The 15,115-nt window shown below is 43.1% G+C and overlaps 1 protein-coding gene across 1 annotated transcript in view; it reads right to left on the reverse strand.

Moving 5' to 3' along the window:
* The window catches only part of MCTP1 (multiple C2 and transmembrane domain containing 1), a 716,792-nt gene extending 715,869 nt beyond the window's left edge, over nt 1-923 (reverse strand). The window contains exon 1 of the mRNA XM_036740827.1: nt 192-923. Coding sequence (XP_036596722.1) covers nt 192-923 — 732 coding nt within the window. The remainder of the gene's footprint in view (nt 1-191) is intronic.
* Between the last annotated feature and the right edge of the window lie 14,192 nt (nt 924-15,115).

Below are 15,115 nucleotides of genomic sequence, written 5' to 3' on the forward strand. Positions count from 1 at the left end.
TCTCCTCCTCGTCTCCATCACTTGTTGGACCCCTATCAGGGCAGAAGTAACTTTTGTATCTGTCCCCTCACTAGTATCTCAGCGATCTTAGCTCCGGGACCCCGGGAGGGAGGAGTGGGTCCCCTCACCCCGTCAGTCCCAGAAGAATGCTGATGCCCAAGCCCAGCGGGGCGTGAGAGTGCCCGACTCACCTGGCCGCTGCCCCGTGGTTCCTCGCCTTTCTCCGGGGTCGCAGTCTCGGACGGGGCGGGCTCCCGCTCGGGTGCGGTGGGTTGAGGAGGGGGCGGAGGCGGCGGAGGCTCCAGAAGCTGCTCCAGGCAGGCAGTGCCAGGCAGGGAGGAGCTCTTCTGGTGGGACAGGTGGGCTCTGGGGCCCGGCCGCTTGGCGCCCTCATCGCCTGCCCGTTCCCCCCGAGGGGGCGGCTGAGGCGAGGAGGAGACCGAGGAGGCAGAGGAGGAGGGCGCGGAGTCGGGGGAGCGGCCGCCAGGCGGCGTCGCTCCGGCCGCTGCCGCGGGCCCCTTCCCAGCCGGGAGCAAATGCTCCCGGATCCGGCGGCGCAGGGCGGACCCTTGCTCCGCGCCGCCGCTGCCGCCGCCGCCCGGTTCCAGGGGCTCGGCCGAGGAGCAGCAGAGGTTGGGCTGGGAGGAGGAGAAGACTCTGTCCAGCACCTGCTTTCTCTTCTTGAAGCCGCTCCACCTGCTGCCTCCCAGCCCGTCGCGCTTGCCCCCCGGCGGAGGCGGGGAGGGCGACGGGGTCCCCGCAGTGCGGCTCTCCGGCCCGGGGCCGGGCCCCGCTCGCCCGCCCCCGCCGCCTTTGCTCTTGCTGCCCCCCAGCTGCAGGTTCTTCCAGAGCCGGGCCTGGAAGGAGGAGGAGGCGGAGGAGGCGGGCGGGGGCTCGGGCTCAGCCGCCGCCCGGGGCTCCATTCTCCTCCCCCTCTCCCCTCCTCCTTCTCCTCCTCCGCCGCCGGCTCCGTCTGCGCCTCCCCCCAGAGCCCCTCGGCGGCGGCGGTGGGGGCCGCAGCAACAGCAGCAGCAGCAGCCGCAGAGCCCGGCAGCCCCCAGACGCTTCAGCACAGCCGCCGGGGAGGGCTTGGGGCTGGCCGCGCTGGGGCTCCTGCCCCTGGACTTCGCTGCCGCCGCCGCCTCCCCCTCCTCCTCCGGCTGGCCCGAGCTGTGGCGGAATCCGGGCGCTGGGCAGCTCAAAGTTTCTGGTCCCCGGCTCGGACGTACCCAGACGTTTGAGCTACCCAGGCCCAGTTGCTCCCACTTCTCCTCCTCTTCCTCCTCGCTGGCTCCCGGCTGGGGCAGTAAAGCACACCCTAGCCGGCTGGTCTTGACCCTCTGGGGACAGCGCCGTCGGGGCTCTGGCGTCCGGGGCAGGCGCAGCCGGAGGCTACAGGGGTCGCAAGCGCGGGCGGCGGCAGGTGTTGCCTCCAAACCCGGGGAGCACGGGGCTCACGCATCAGGGAGCCAAAGTTAGGAGATGCTCCAAGCCACCACCGGCTCCCTTGCGGCACTCAGGGACATCTTTCTCCTGGTGGGCGGGCAGCAGCCAGGATGTCACCTTGCAAAGGGAAGGAGTAAGATACCTCCTCGGGGCTCCAGCGGCCGTGGTCCACGCAGTTCATTCAGGGAGGGCAGCCGATCCAATGACGGTCCTCGAGATCCCGGGAAGAGGAGAAAGGAGGACGCGGCTTCTGAGTGCTCCAGTGTGTTAATCCACCGTAATTAGCCAGACGCTGTGATTCGGCAATGGACGCGGCTGCCTCTCCGGGATGCCCACCCGGAGCCAAAGGCCAGAAATTTGTTTCTGTTGCGTCTTGACTTGATTCTCATCCACCCCGCCCTGCGTGTGTATTTGCATAAGGACGGACCACAAGTTGTAGTATCGGGGCCCTTTGGTTTGTGATGCCTAGCATTATTTAGGGTTTAGTACTGAAAATTCTTCGGGAGATCACATAAACAGAGTGGTGTAAAGAAGGGGGGAAACTCTGAATTTAGAGGCTGATTCGAATTTAGACACCTGGATTCTAGTCCTGAAGCTTATATGTACATGCCAGTTGTGATTTGGCATGGTACACTTTCTGTGAGCTTAAGTTTCTGCATCTGAAAAGTGAACTACTTTACATTATTTACCCCTTAAGGATCCTAGTGGGTTTCTCTTGGATTCGTTTATGTGGGGACATTTGATTTGTTCCATTGTAAGACTAGTGGGAAGGGCTTTCACGGTGTTCTGGAGCCTACATATCTAGGACCTTCTTGCTTTGCTAGGGGTCCATTCCCTTGTGGATCCATTTCCCCAGCGTCACTCCCTTCCCCCATCCCCAACTTATTTCCAGGATGGGGAAGTGGGGGGGGGGGCAGGGAGTGATAGACTGCCTTCTAAGGTATTTTACTGCCAAAAATAGAGTTAGTTACTAGAGTTATAAGTTACTTAAATATGTTACATCCCTTGAATGAAGATACAAATGGGTATATGAAACAAGAGGTTGTTAATGAAAACTTCCTGCTGCCCCACCCTCCATTATTTTTCTGCGACTAGATTTGATTTTTCTCAAGTCCTTATCTCTCTGTCTCATCCATTTGGATTTGGTGGAGAGCTGGCCCTGGCGTTAGTAAGACCTAAGTTAAATTCGAGCCTCATATACTTTTGCTAGCACTGGGACCCTGGGCAAGTCACTGGAGTTCTGGGGATGATAATAGCGCTTGCATGACCAAATGAGGTAATAATTTTAAAGTGCTTAGCACACAATATAAATGTTAGCTATTATTATTATTAAGATCTGGCCTCAGACACTACCTCTCAGTTTCTTCATCTTTAACATGGAGATAATAATTGCACCTACCTCCCAGGGTGGTTGTTACCATCAAATAAGACATTTGTAAACCTTAAATGGCTATGGAAATGCTTGTCCTTGTCATCATCATCACCACCAGCCCCCCCCCCACCAGGGGCCCTTAACCTCAATAAAGCAGCAACACTGACTCAGCAGATAAGTGAAGAAAGTCCAAATTTCATAGGATCAAAGTTTTTAAAACTTCTGAAAGGAATCTTGGGATCCACCCAATCCAGTTCTCCAATTATTAGTAAGTAAGAATAATGGCTCTTATTTATGTAATACTTGAAAGTCTATAAAGTTTTTTACATTCTCTCACAGCAACCCTATAAGATACTACTACTAGTATTTCTGTTATTAGTAGTACTATTATAACACCATTTACAGATTGAGAAAATCCATCCTCAGAGAGTTAAGACTGCCAGGGTGGGGAACCTGTGGCCTTGAGGCTACATGTGACCTTCTAGGTCCTCCAGTGCAGCCTTTTGACTAAGTCCAAGTTTTGACAGAACAAACCCTTTTACTAATTAGCTAATAATGATTTTAAAATGTGACACTTTCTAGAGGTATTTGTATTTTAATAAGGCATTTTTAATATTGACAAATTGTAAAATTTAATCATAATTGTGGATGAAATCCTGCTCAGGTACCTCAATTTCAATGCAGAATTGTCTGGTTTTCAAAAAGTATCCCAGCAGATCCCCAGCAAAGTAGAAATTTGAGTAGATCCTACCAAAATGGAAAAGCTTCAAGTACAGCCAAACAGTGGGTTGTATCTGTCATGTAAGACAAGCTTAATTTCTTTTGGCCATAACAACTCATGAAATGGATAAATATGTACATAGATGTATGTATATGTGTTTATATCTGCATTGATGAATCCTTCAAATCTCAAATCATAAAATGTAATTCAAATATTTATTAAATATAAAATTTATACATACAAGGCTAATCCTATAAATTGGGATAATGAGACTATCTTTTTCTTGGGAATTTCATAACCTACTAATAATGGACAACTTTCAAGGGCCTAGGCAAAGTTGTTTTTTCTATATTACCATAAAGAACTGAAGAACAAATGAAGTTAAATGGCTTAAAATAAGTCAAGTCAACAAGCATTTTCAAATGCCTACTATGGGCAAGACACTGGGCAAAGTGCTGGGGAAGGGCAAAGAAATAGGGAGAAAAAGTGCCTGCCCTCAAAGAGCTCAGGAAGAGACAACATGCAAACAATTATGGACAAGCAAGATATATACAGGAAAGATTTGAGACAATAAAGGGAAAGCACTAGGACTGAGAGAGGGTAGGTCAAGAAAGGCTTCTTGTAGAAGGTGGGACTTTAGCTGCAACTTGAAGCTAGGGAAGCCAGGAGGCAGAGATGAGGAGGGAGAGAAATTCAGGTATGGAGGAGAGCCAATGAAAATGCCTCCAGTCAGGAAATGGTATGTGCCTTATTTGTAGAAGAATGAGTCCAGAGTCACTGGCTCATGTATAAGGAGAAGACAAAGATGTAAGAAAACTGGAAAGGTAGAAGGCACCAGATTATAAAGAGCTTTAAAAGCTAAACAGAATTTTAAAATTTAATTCTGTAGGACAAACAATAGGGAGCCACTGGTGTTTATCAAGTAGGGAGGTGACATATTTAGATCTATTCTTTAGCAAGACCAATTTGACAGCTGTGGTCATGAGAGATGAGTGGAGAGAGACCTAAGGCAAGGAAGTGAATGAAACTGTGGCAATAGTTCAAGGGTGAGGTGATACGGGCCTTTACCAGGGTCATGGTAATGTCAGAGGAGAGAATGGGGCATATACCTAGAGAAAATAGAGTATCCAAGAGAAAAAGATGATAGGAAATATCAAAGACTGCAGAGAGGTAAAGAAAGATGAAGATTGAGAAAAGGTCATTAGATTTAGTGATTAAGAGATCACGGGTAACTTTGGAGAAAGCAGTTTCAGTTGAATAGTGAGATCAGAAGCCAGACTATAGAAAATAAAGAAAACAGTGAGAGGAAAGGAGATAGACTGTAGATGGCCTTCTCAAGGGGTCTGGTCACAAAAGGAAGGATTGACATAAGACAAGAGCTATCAGGGATGGACAAGTCAAGATGGAGAAGACATGGTCATGTTTGTAGGCAGAAAGGAATCAGCCAATAGAAAAGGAGAGATTGGAGATTAGTGAGAGAATAGGGATGACAGAGGGAGAAATCTGCTGGAGAATACTAGAAGAAGTTAAATTAATTGTACATGTAGCGAAGTTTGATGTGGCAAGACAAAGGGCTGCTTCTTCGTGTGAGATAGGAGTGAAAAAAGAGATAGTGGGGGAAGGCATCTAAGTGATGTGAAATGAGGAGAAGAGAAAAGGGAGATCTCAATTTTTCAGCTAAGTATGAGAAAAGGTTCTCAGTTGAGAGAGTGGGGAGGGAGGAAACCTTGGATGGTTTGAGGGGGGATGAAAAAGTTGGAAAAACAGTTGTGGTGAGTGGAATAGTGAATAATTTGAGAGGTGTAAAAAGATTGCATTGCTGCAGTGAGGTCTCAACAGATATTATGTAATGTAATTCTGTAGTAAACTCAATCAACATGGTTTTGTGATTTTCTTGAACTTTCTTCAGTAGATCATGAATAGGAGAGATGGCAGCAGAAGGTAGGAATGATCCAAGGCTGGAGTTCAGTGGAACAAGATTGGTGATAGGAAGTTGACAAGGTGCTCAAAAGTAAATGAGAATGTAGAGTTGAACTAGTTCACCAAGGGATCAAGATGAGTAAGGAAAGAGAGCATAGCCAGGGCAAGGACTATGGCCTAGGGAAAAACTGAGGGATGGAGGGAGTAGAGGTTATTTTGAGGATGAAGAATAGGATCATGGGATTGTAAGATAAATGGAATGATGAAGTGATAAAAAAATTATAATAAAGGAATTTCAGAGTTTATCAACGTGGAAGTGGGATACTTGTTGGTGTTCCTGGTATGAATATCTACGTATAAATATTGTGTAAAGAGATTAATCCTCAAGTATATATTATATTAATAAGAAATGATATATATGGGGCAGAGCCAAGATGGCATCTGGAATGCAGGGACTTGTGATCTCCCCGCCAGGTCCCTCCAAAAACCTATAAAACTGGCTCTGAACAAATTCTAGAAATTCAGAACCCACAAAATAGCAGAGGGAAACACGGCTCCAGCCCAGGACAGCCTGGGCGGTTGCTAGGTGAGGTCTATCTCCCAGGGAGCTGGGAGCAGAAGGGAGCGGCAGGACCAACCCGACCAGGAGCCTGGTGGAACAGGCCCTAGCACCCTGAATCAGTGAGCTGTGGCAGTTACCAGACCTCTCAACCCACAAACACCAATGACAACACAGAAGGTTAGTGGGAAAAGCTGCGGGGGACAGAGTAAAAGTTCGCAGTTTGGCCACCACCCTGGAGGCAGCAGTGGTGGTGCAGCTACAGAACTACAGCTGCAGTTGCTTCTGGTCCCAGGCCCACCTGGTGGGGGGAATTAAGTGGCAGATCAGAGCAGGAGTGCAGAGCCTGCTGAAGATCTGAGTCAGGTCCAGGTTGGTGGTTCTTGGGGATGGAGGAGTGCTGGTGTGGCAGAGCTGACTATATAGAAATAACTCTGAAAACAACAGTGCATCCCCTCAAGCTTGGAACAAAGTACTCTTTACAAGCAGTCATACCCCCTCGAAAAACTCAAGGGTCAAGTAAGTTGACTGGGAACATGGCCAGGCAGCGAAAACACACTCAGATTCAGTCTCAGACTTCGGAATCTTTCTTTAGTGACAAAGAAGAGACCAAAACATACAGTGAGAAGAAGTCAACAAAGTCAAAGAGTCTATATCAAAAGCCTCCAAGAAAAACATGAACTGGTCTCAGGCCATGGAAGAGCTCAAAAAGGATTTGGAAAAGGAAGTTAGAAAAGTAGAGGGAAAATTGGGAAGAGAAATGAGGATGTGAGAAAACCGTGAAAAACAAGTCAATGAGTTGCTCAAGGAGACCCCAAAAAATACTGAAAAAAATACTGAGGAAAACAACACCTTGAAATATAGACTAACTCAAATGGCAAAAGAGTTCCAAAAAGCCAATGAGGAGAAGAATGCCTTGAAAGGCAGAATTACCCAAATGGAAAAGGAAGTCCAAAAGACCACTGAAGAAAATACTACCTTAAAAATGAGACTGGAGCAAGTGGAAGCTAGTGACTTGATAAGAAACCAAGATATTATAAAACAGAACCAAAGGAATGAAAAAATGGAAGACAGTGTGAAATATCTCATTGGAAAAACCACTGACCTAGAAAATACATCCAGGACAGATGATTTAAAAATTTTGGACTACCTGAAAGCCATGATCAAAAAAGAGCCTAGATATCATCTTTCAAGAAATTATCAAGGAGAAGTGCCCTGATATTCTAGAGCCAGAGGGTAAAATAGAAATTGAAAGAATCCACAGATCACCTCCTCAAAAGGATCCCAAAAAGAAAACTCCTAGGAATATTGTTGCCAAATTCCAGATCCCAGATCCCAGAGAAAATATTGCAAGCAGCCAGAAAGAAACAATGTGAGTATTGTGGAAACACAATCAGAATAATACAAGATCTAGCAGCTTCTACAGTAAGGTATTGAAGGTCTTGGAATATGATATTCTGGAGGTCAATGGAGCTAGGATTAAAACCAAGGATCACCTACCCAGCAAAACTGAGTATCATGCTCCAAGGCAAAATATGGAATTTCAATAAAATAGAGGACTGTCAAGCTTTCTCAGTGAAAAGACCAGAGCTGAATAGAAAATTTGACTTTCAAACACAAAAATCAAGAGAAGCATGAACATGTAAACAAGAAAGAGAAATCACAAAGGACTTACTAAAGTTGAACTGTTTTGTTTACATTCCTACATGGAAAGATGATGTGTATGATTCATGAGACCTCAGTATTAGGGTAGCTGAAGGGAATATATATATATACACAGATGTATGTGTATATATATATATATATATATATATATAAGTGTGTGTGTGTGTGTATAGAGAGAGGGCACAGGGTGAATTGAATATGAAGGGATGATATCTAAAAATATAAAATCAAATTAAGGGATGAGAGAGGAATATATTGAGAGAGGGAGAAAGGGAGAGATAGAATGGGGTAAATTATCTCACATAAAAGTGGCAAGAAAAAGCAGTTCTGTAGGGAGGGAAGAGGGGGGCAGGTGAGGGGGAATGAGTGAATCTTGGTCTCATTAGATTTGACCTGAGGAGGGAATACCATACACACCCAATTGGGTATCTTACCCCACAGGAAATGGGGCAATCAGAATACATGCCATCTTGGAGTGGGCGGGAGGGTAGAAATGGGGAGAAAATTTGTAATTCAAACTCTTGTGGAAATCAATGCTGAAAACTAAAAATATTAAATAAATAATAATTAAAAAAAGAAAATAAAAAATGAGAAAAAGATAAGTCTGGCTTGTTTCAAGATGAAGAAAAACATAATTTCCTATAAATTATTTTTTGCCAAAATGTTTCTATAAAATTTTGTTTTATGTACAACATATATTGTAAACAATTTATTGCTTCTGGACTAAATGCCTGGAGAAGTCTTAAAATGAAATTTTATTGCCAAAAAGTTCCTTTAAATCTAATTGATGGTCTATATTATGCAATACTAGCTACCCTAAAAATGTTGCTTTTCAAGTTATCAACCTTTCTTCCCTAGGAAATAAGATACACAGGCAATGGGACATAGAAATTTATCTTGCCCTATGAGAAAGTAACATAAAAGGGGATGGGACGGGAGTGTGGTGACAGAAGGGAGGGCTGACTGGGGAACGGGGCAACCAGAATATATGCCATCTTGGAGTGGCCGGGAGGGTAGAAATGGGGAGAAAATTCATAATTCAAACTCTTGTGAAAGTCAATGCTGAAAACTAAATATATTTTAAAAATTAAATAAATTTTTAAAAAAAGACAAAAAAATAAAAATAAAGTTTACCCAAAAAATGATATATACATATATGTATATAAATGAGAAAAACCACCATTCTACTTATGAATTAAATGAAATTAAATAACTTAAAATAAGTCAGCTCAGAACAAGCATTTTAAAATGCCTACTAAGGGCAAGATAATGTGTAAGGTGCTGTAGAGGGGCAAAGGAAAGGTGGGAAAGTCCCTGCCCTCAAAAGGCTCATAGTGTAATGGAGGAGACAACATGCAAACAATTGTGTACAAACAAGATATATAAAGGACAGATTTGAGATAATAGAGAGAAAACATTAGGACTGAGGAGGAGTGGGTCAAGAAAAGCTTCTTGTGGAATGTTGGACTTTAACTGTGTCTTGAAGGAAGCCAAGGAAGCCAGGAGGTGGAGAATTCAAAGAAACATTTACAACTATTCAAAATCAACCATAAATGTCCATTTGAAAGTATACCGAGACAAAACATTGAAGTAGCTTAGGTCTGATTCAAGCTAAGTAGAATAAACTCCTGCCTAAGAGAAAATGAATTCAATTACTTTTCTCTTCTTTCAAAGTTATATCAACAAAGTTTTAATGCTTTTTGAACTCACCAGTACCTTTTTTTTGGTTATCAGTACCTTCTAATTAGTGTATTATTCTTTTTTTACTGAGAGGTAACTTGTCATTCATATTTGAAGGGCCTCAAAATTGGTTTTCCAAACTTGGTCAAGAACCATGGAGCTCCAGTCTGTAAATGGTCATGTTCCCAAAATTTGACTATGTTGAACAAAGATAAGCTTTTTTCTCATTGTACAGTCATACAAAAAGGATTTTATTACCCAGGTTATGAGGTACTCGACTTAATATTACTCCCCAAGAAGGGAGAAAATGTCTCTCTACAGAATTAAATGAACATTTGAGTAGTTTCCTCAGTGTCATGCCACATTTTCTTTCTTTTTTTCTAGGAAACTTTAATATTTTATTGCAAGTATTTTGTTTTTCCAATTACATGGAAAGACAATTCATTTTTTTGGTGGAAATGTTTCATTTGTATTATGAGTTTTTTTGACTTCATTGGATGGGACAATTTTATTACACTGTAATAACAGAAAGTAATTATTAACACTTACTGTGACTTTTTAAAGAAAGGTTGATAACTTGAAAAGCAACATTTTTAGGGTAGCTAGTATTGCATAATATAGACCATCAATTAGATTTAAAGGAACTTTTTGGCAATAAAATTTCATTTTAAGACTTCTCCAGGCATTTAGTCCAGAAGCAATAAATTGTTTACAATATATGTTGTACATAAAACAAAATTTTATAGAAACATTTTGGCAAAAAATAATTTATAGGAAATTATGTTTTTCTTCATCTTGAAACAAGCCAGACTTATCTTTTTCTCATTTTTTATTTTCTTTTTTTAATTATTATTTATTTAATATTTTTAGTTTTCAGCATTGATTTCCACAAGAGTTTGAATTACAAATTTTCTCCCCATTTCTACCCTCCTGCCCACTCCAAGATGGCATGTATTCTGATTTCCCCGTTCCCCAGTCAGCCCTCCTTTCTGTCACCCCACTCCCGTCCTGTCCCCTTTTATGTTACTTTCTCATAGGGCAAGATAAATTTCTATGTACCATTGCCTGTATATCTTATTTCCTAGTTGCATGCAAAAACTTTTTTTTTGTTTTTTAACATCTGTTTTTAAAACTTTGAGTTCCAAATTCTCTCCACTCTTCCCTCCCCACCCACCCTCCCTAAGAAGTCAAGCAATTCAACATAGGCCACATGTGTACCATTGTGCAAAACCCTTCCACAATACCCATGTTGTGAAAGATTAATGTTTTGCTCCTTCCTAACCTATCCCCTTTATTGAATTTTCTCCCTTGACCTTGTCCCTTTTCGAAAGTGTTTGTTTTTGATTACCTCCTCCCCCTATCTGCCCTCCCTTCTATCATTCCCCCTTTTTTAATCTCATTCCTCCTTCTTTCCTGTGGGATAAGATACCCAGTTGAATGTGTATGTTATTCCCTCCTCAAATCAAATGCCATGAGAGCAAGATTCACTCATTCCCCCTCACCTGCCCCCTCTTCCCTTCCAACAAACTGCTTTTTCTTGCCACTTTTATGTGAGCTTATTTACCCCATTCTATCTCTCCCTTTCTCCCTCTCTCAATATATTCCTCTCTCATTCCTTAATTTGATTTTATTTTTTTAGATATCATTCCTTCATATTCAACTCACCCTGTGCCCTCTGTCTATATATATGTATATTCCCTTGAGCTACCCTAATACTGAGGTCTCATGAATCATACACATCATCTTTCCATGTAGGAATGTAAACAAAACAGTTCAACTTTAGTAAGTCCCTTGTGATTTCTCTTTCTTGTTTACATGTTCATGCTTCTCTTGATTCCTGTGTTTGAAAGTCAAATTTTCTATTCAGCTCTGGTCTTTTCACTGAGAAAGCTTGACAGTCCTCTATTTTATTGAAATTCCATATTTTGCCTTGGAGCATGATACTCAGTTTTGCTGGGTAGGTGATTCTTGGTTTTAATCCTAGCTCCATTGACCTCCAGAATATCATATTCCAAGACCTTCAATACCTTACTGTAGAAGCTGCTAGATCTTGTATTATTCTGATTGTGTTTCCACAATACTCACATTGTTTCTTTCTGGCTGCTTGCAATATTTTCTCCTTGATCTGGGAGCTCTGGAATTTGGCAACAATATTCCTAGGAGTTTTCTTTTTGGGATCCTTTTGAGGAGGTGATCTGTGGATTCTTTCAATTTCTATTTTACCCTCTGGCTCTAGAATATCAGGGCACTTCTCCTTGATAATTTCTTGAAAGATGATATCTAGGCTCTTTTTTGATCATGGCTTTCAGGTAGTCCAAAATTTTTAAATCATCTGTCCTGGATGTATTTTCTAGGTCAGTGGTTTTTCCAATGAGATATTTCACATTGTCTTCCATTTTTTCATTCCTTTGGTTCTGTTTTATAATATCTTGATTTCTCATCAAGTCACTAGCTTCCACTTGCTCCAGTCTCATTTTTAAGGCAGTATTTTCTTCAGTGGTCTTTTGGACTTCCTTTTCCATTTGGGTAATTCTGCCTTTCAAGGCATTCTTCTCCTCATTGGCTTTTTGGAACTCTTTTGCCATTTGAGTTAGTTTATTTTTTAAGTTATTATTTTCTTCAGTATTTTTTGGATCTCCTTTAGCAACTCATTGACTTGTTTTTCATGGTTTTCTCACATCATTCTCATTTATCTTCCCAATTTTCTTCTACTTCTCTTACTTGCTTTTCCAAATCCTTTTTGAGCTCTTCCATGGCCTGACACCAGTTCATGTTTTTCTTGGAGGCTTTTGATGTAGGCTCTTTGACTTTGTTGACTTCTTCTCACTGTATGTTTTGGTCTCTTCGTTGTCACCAAAGAAAGATTCCGAAGTCTGAGTTTAATCTGAGGCCATTTTCGCTGCCTGGCCATGTTCCCAGCCAACTTACTTGTCCCTTGAGTTTTTTGTTGGGGTAAGACTGCTTGTAGAGTAGAGAGTGCTTTGTCCCAAGCTTGAGGGGATGTGCTGTTGTTTTCAGAGCTATTTCTACACAGCAACCTCTGCCACACCAGCACTCCTCCTCACCCAAGAATGACCAACCCAGACTGGGATTGAGATCTAAGCAGGCTCTGCACTCCTGCTCTGATCTGCTACTTAATTCCTCCCGCCAGGTGGGCCTGGGGCCTGAAGCAAAGGCAGATGTAGCTCTGTAAGCAGCCTCAGAGTGGCACCACCTCCACCACCCCTGGGGTGGTCACTCAGTCCCCACAGTTTTTCCCACTAACCTTCTCTGTTGTCTTTGGTGTTTGTGGGTTGAGAAGTCTGGTAACTGCCACAGCTCACTGATTCAGAGCTCTAGGGCCTGTTTTGCCCAGCTCCCAGTCTGATTGGTCCGGGCATGGCCCACGCTGGGATCTGCTCCTCTCCACTCCCAGGACCGTGCAATAGACCTTACCCAGCAACCATCCAGGCTGTCCTGGGCTGGACCTCTGCTTCCCTCTGCTATTTCATGGATTCTGCAGTTCTACATTTTGTTCAGAGCCATTTTTATAGGTGTTTGGAGGGTCCTGGGGGAGAGCTTTAGGCAAGTCCCTGCTTTCCAGCCACCATCTTGGCTCCACCCATCGGAAAGCCTTGCCACATTTTCTAGGGATGAATAAAGCAATATTTATCCCAATTTATGCCCCCACCCCTTCCCTGCCTTTGTAAGGAGGACATTTTCAGAGCTAATAAAGATACCAGATGATGTGACCTTTTTCCTTTCCTATCCTTTCCCCTAAAATGACCTGCTTTCCTGATAAAAGAGTTCATGAGTCTTCCCAAAATGCTTCATTTACACTCAGGACATGGGTAATAGTTCAATGCTAAAGACCGGCTATGTCAGCGGATCAGATTCAACAAGGTGAGCAGTCACTAGATACTGGTCATGAGCACCCCTAGAAAAGAAAGGTTAGAAATGATAGGGAGGAACCCTCACAAGTTGAATGAACACAGGTAGGTTGAAGAGAAGAAATATCAAAATAAAAATGCCAGAGACTTATAAGGAGAGACAGAGAAGAGAAATGATGCCAATGACTGGTGTCAGGAGATGGAAAGACAACTGATTTGAACATTCCATGGAACAGGTTCCCAAAGCCCATCACACTCCAAAGTGGGGGTTTCTGTCATTCCACTTAAACCTCCCTGATGATGATAAAGACTGTAGCCTAGAGTTTACATGATGAGAAACACAGGGAATTCAATGCCAATACTGTGAATATTAGCCTAACATCCAGCGCGTCATGCCAATGTGTTGGTGAGAGCAGCTGGAATGAATATGTTCTTCCCTTCACAAGACTGGAAAACTGGAGACTTGGGAGGAAGTATTTCAGGAAACTCATGGCCATTCACTAGGCAGTTCTTCACACACACACACACACACACACACACACACAGGTTTACTCATGCTCTGAGGGCGCAATTGCTGAGTAAGTACAATATTTAGTATGGTTCTCAGATCAGCAACCTTAGAGAGCCAATTTTCTCTCTCTATAGGATAGGGCAGACTCATTATGTGTGGATTGAGGGATTTACCCAAACAAAATTAGCTTTGAACCCCCACCCACTGATGAAACCCCAGCCTCTATCTTTGAACTAGCTACATGTTAATAAACATTTGTCATGTGACTAGCAGAATGGAATCAATTCTAACAGAAGCATATAAGCATATTTGGATACTCTACAAGTTGTGGTCATGGTGGTATTGTTTATTCAATGCAGACCAATAAATGGAACAGTAAAAATAGCACACTTTGTTAAATAATAAATGCTAATAAAACCTCTACCAATCAGCTCTGAGTCTACCACTCTCTTAGACTCCAGAAGCTCCCAAAACAGAATCAAATTGAAAGCAGGAGTTTCTAGGACATGTACAGTTAGAGTATTCCCTTGATTTAGCAAAGGAGTATAACAACACACTTCCCACTGGGTGTTCAACTCACAGTTGAAGTAGGACTGGTCATTAGGTGCCAACACTGACACTTGAGAACTCTGAACAGGGAATCACATAACCAGACACAGATTCAGGATGAGGACTTGAGAATCATGTCTCAGGATATTGTGGGCCAGGATATCCATGGAATTAGGAAGGGATGAATTAATCTTTCATACTCCCAGAAGACTAGCTGGCACTGTTGCAAACCAGGAAGCTGTGGTACAGATGTGGGGCAGTTGAGGTTAACTTTGATTTAACACCCAACTTGTCCTTTGGACAAGGTGAATGTAAAAATAGTTTTTGAGACTTAAGTATGGGAGCTTTTGAGACGCCAGGGAATATTCTTGCTGACTTTTTTTAACCTTCCTATTGGTGACTTTTATTTGCTTTTATCTCCCAGATTACTTTTAAACCACCTTAAGAACTGCTTCTACATGAGTATATTCTACCTGGAGGTTTCCACCTGGAATATCATTTTAGTAAAAATACTGTTGGTTTAAACCCTTGGCTCTGAGTGATCCATTGCACCAGATTCAAGATAGTGACCCTGAGACTCTTAGATCTTTGGTAGGCAACCCCCGAGCCCCATCCCCACCCATATCTTCTGGAGCAGTTCATCAATGAAGATGAGTGGACTTAGTCAGTGACCGGACCTAGGAAAGAGGTACTTGCCACGGCATCTTCTCTTGATACTTTGTGCAGCATCCCCTCCCCTACAAAAGAACTTCATCTCATTACTTTTGATTGCTGAGCCAAAACCCCACTGCTCCTTGCAGAAGTTGAAGGAGGGGATAAGGGA

This window comes from Trichosurus vulpecula, chromosome 1 (assembly GCF_011100635.1).
Source record: "Trichosurus vulpecula isolate mTriVul1 chromosome 1, mTriVul1.pri, whole genome shotgun sequence".
Lineage (NCBI taxonomy): Eukaryota > Metazoa > Chordata > Mammalia > Diprotodontia > Phalangeridae > Trichosurus > Trichosurus vulpecula.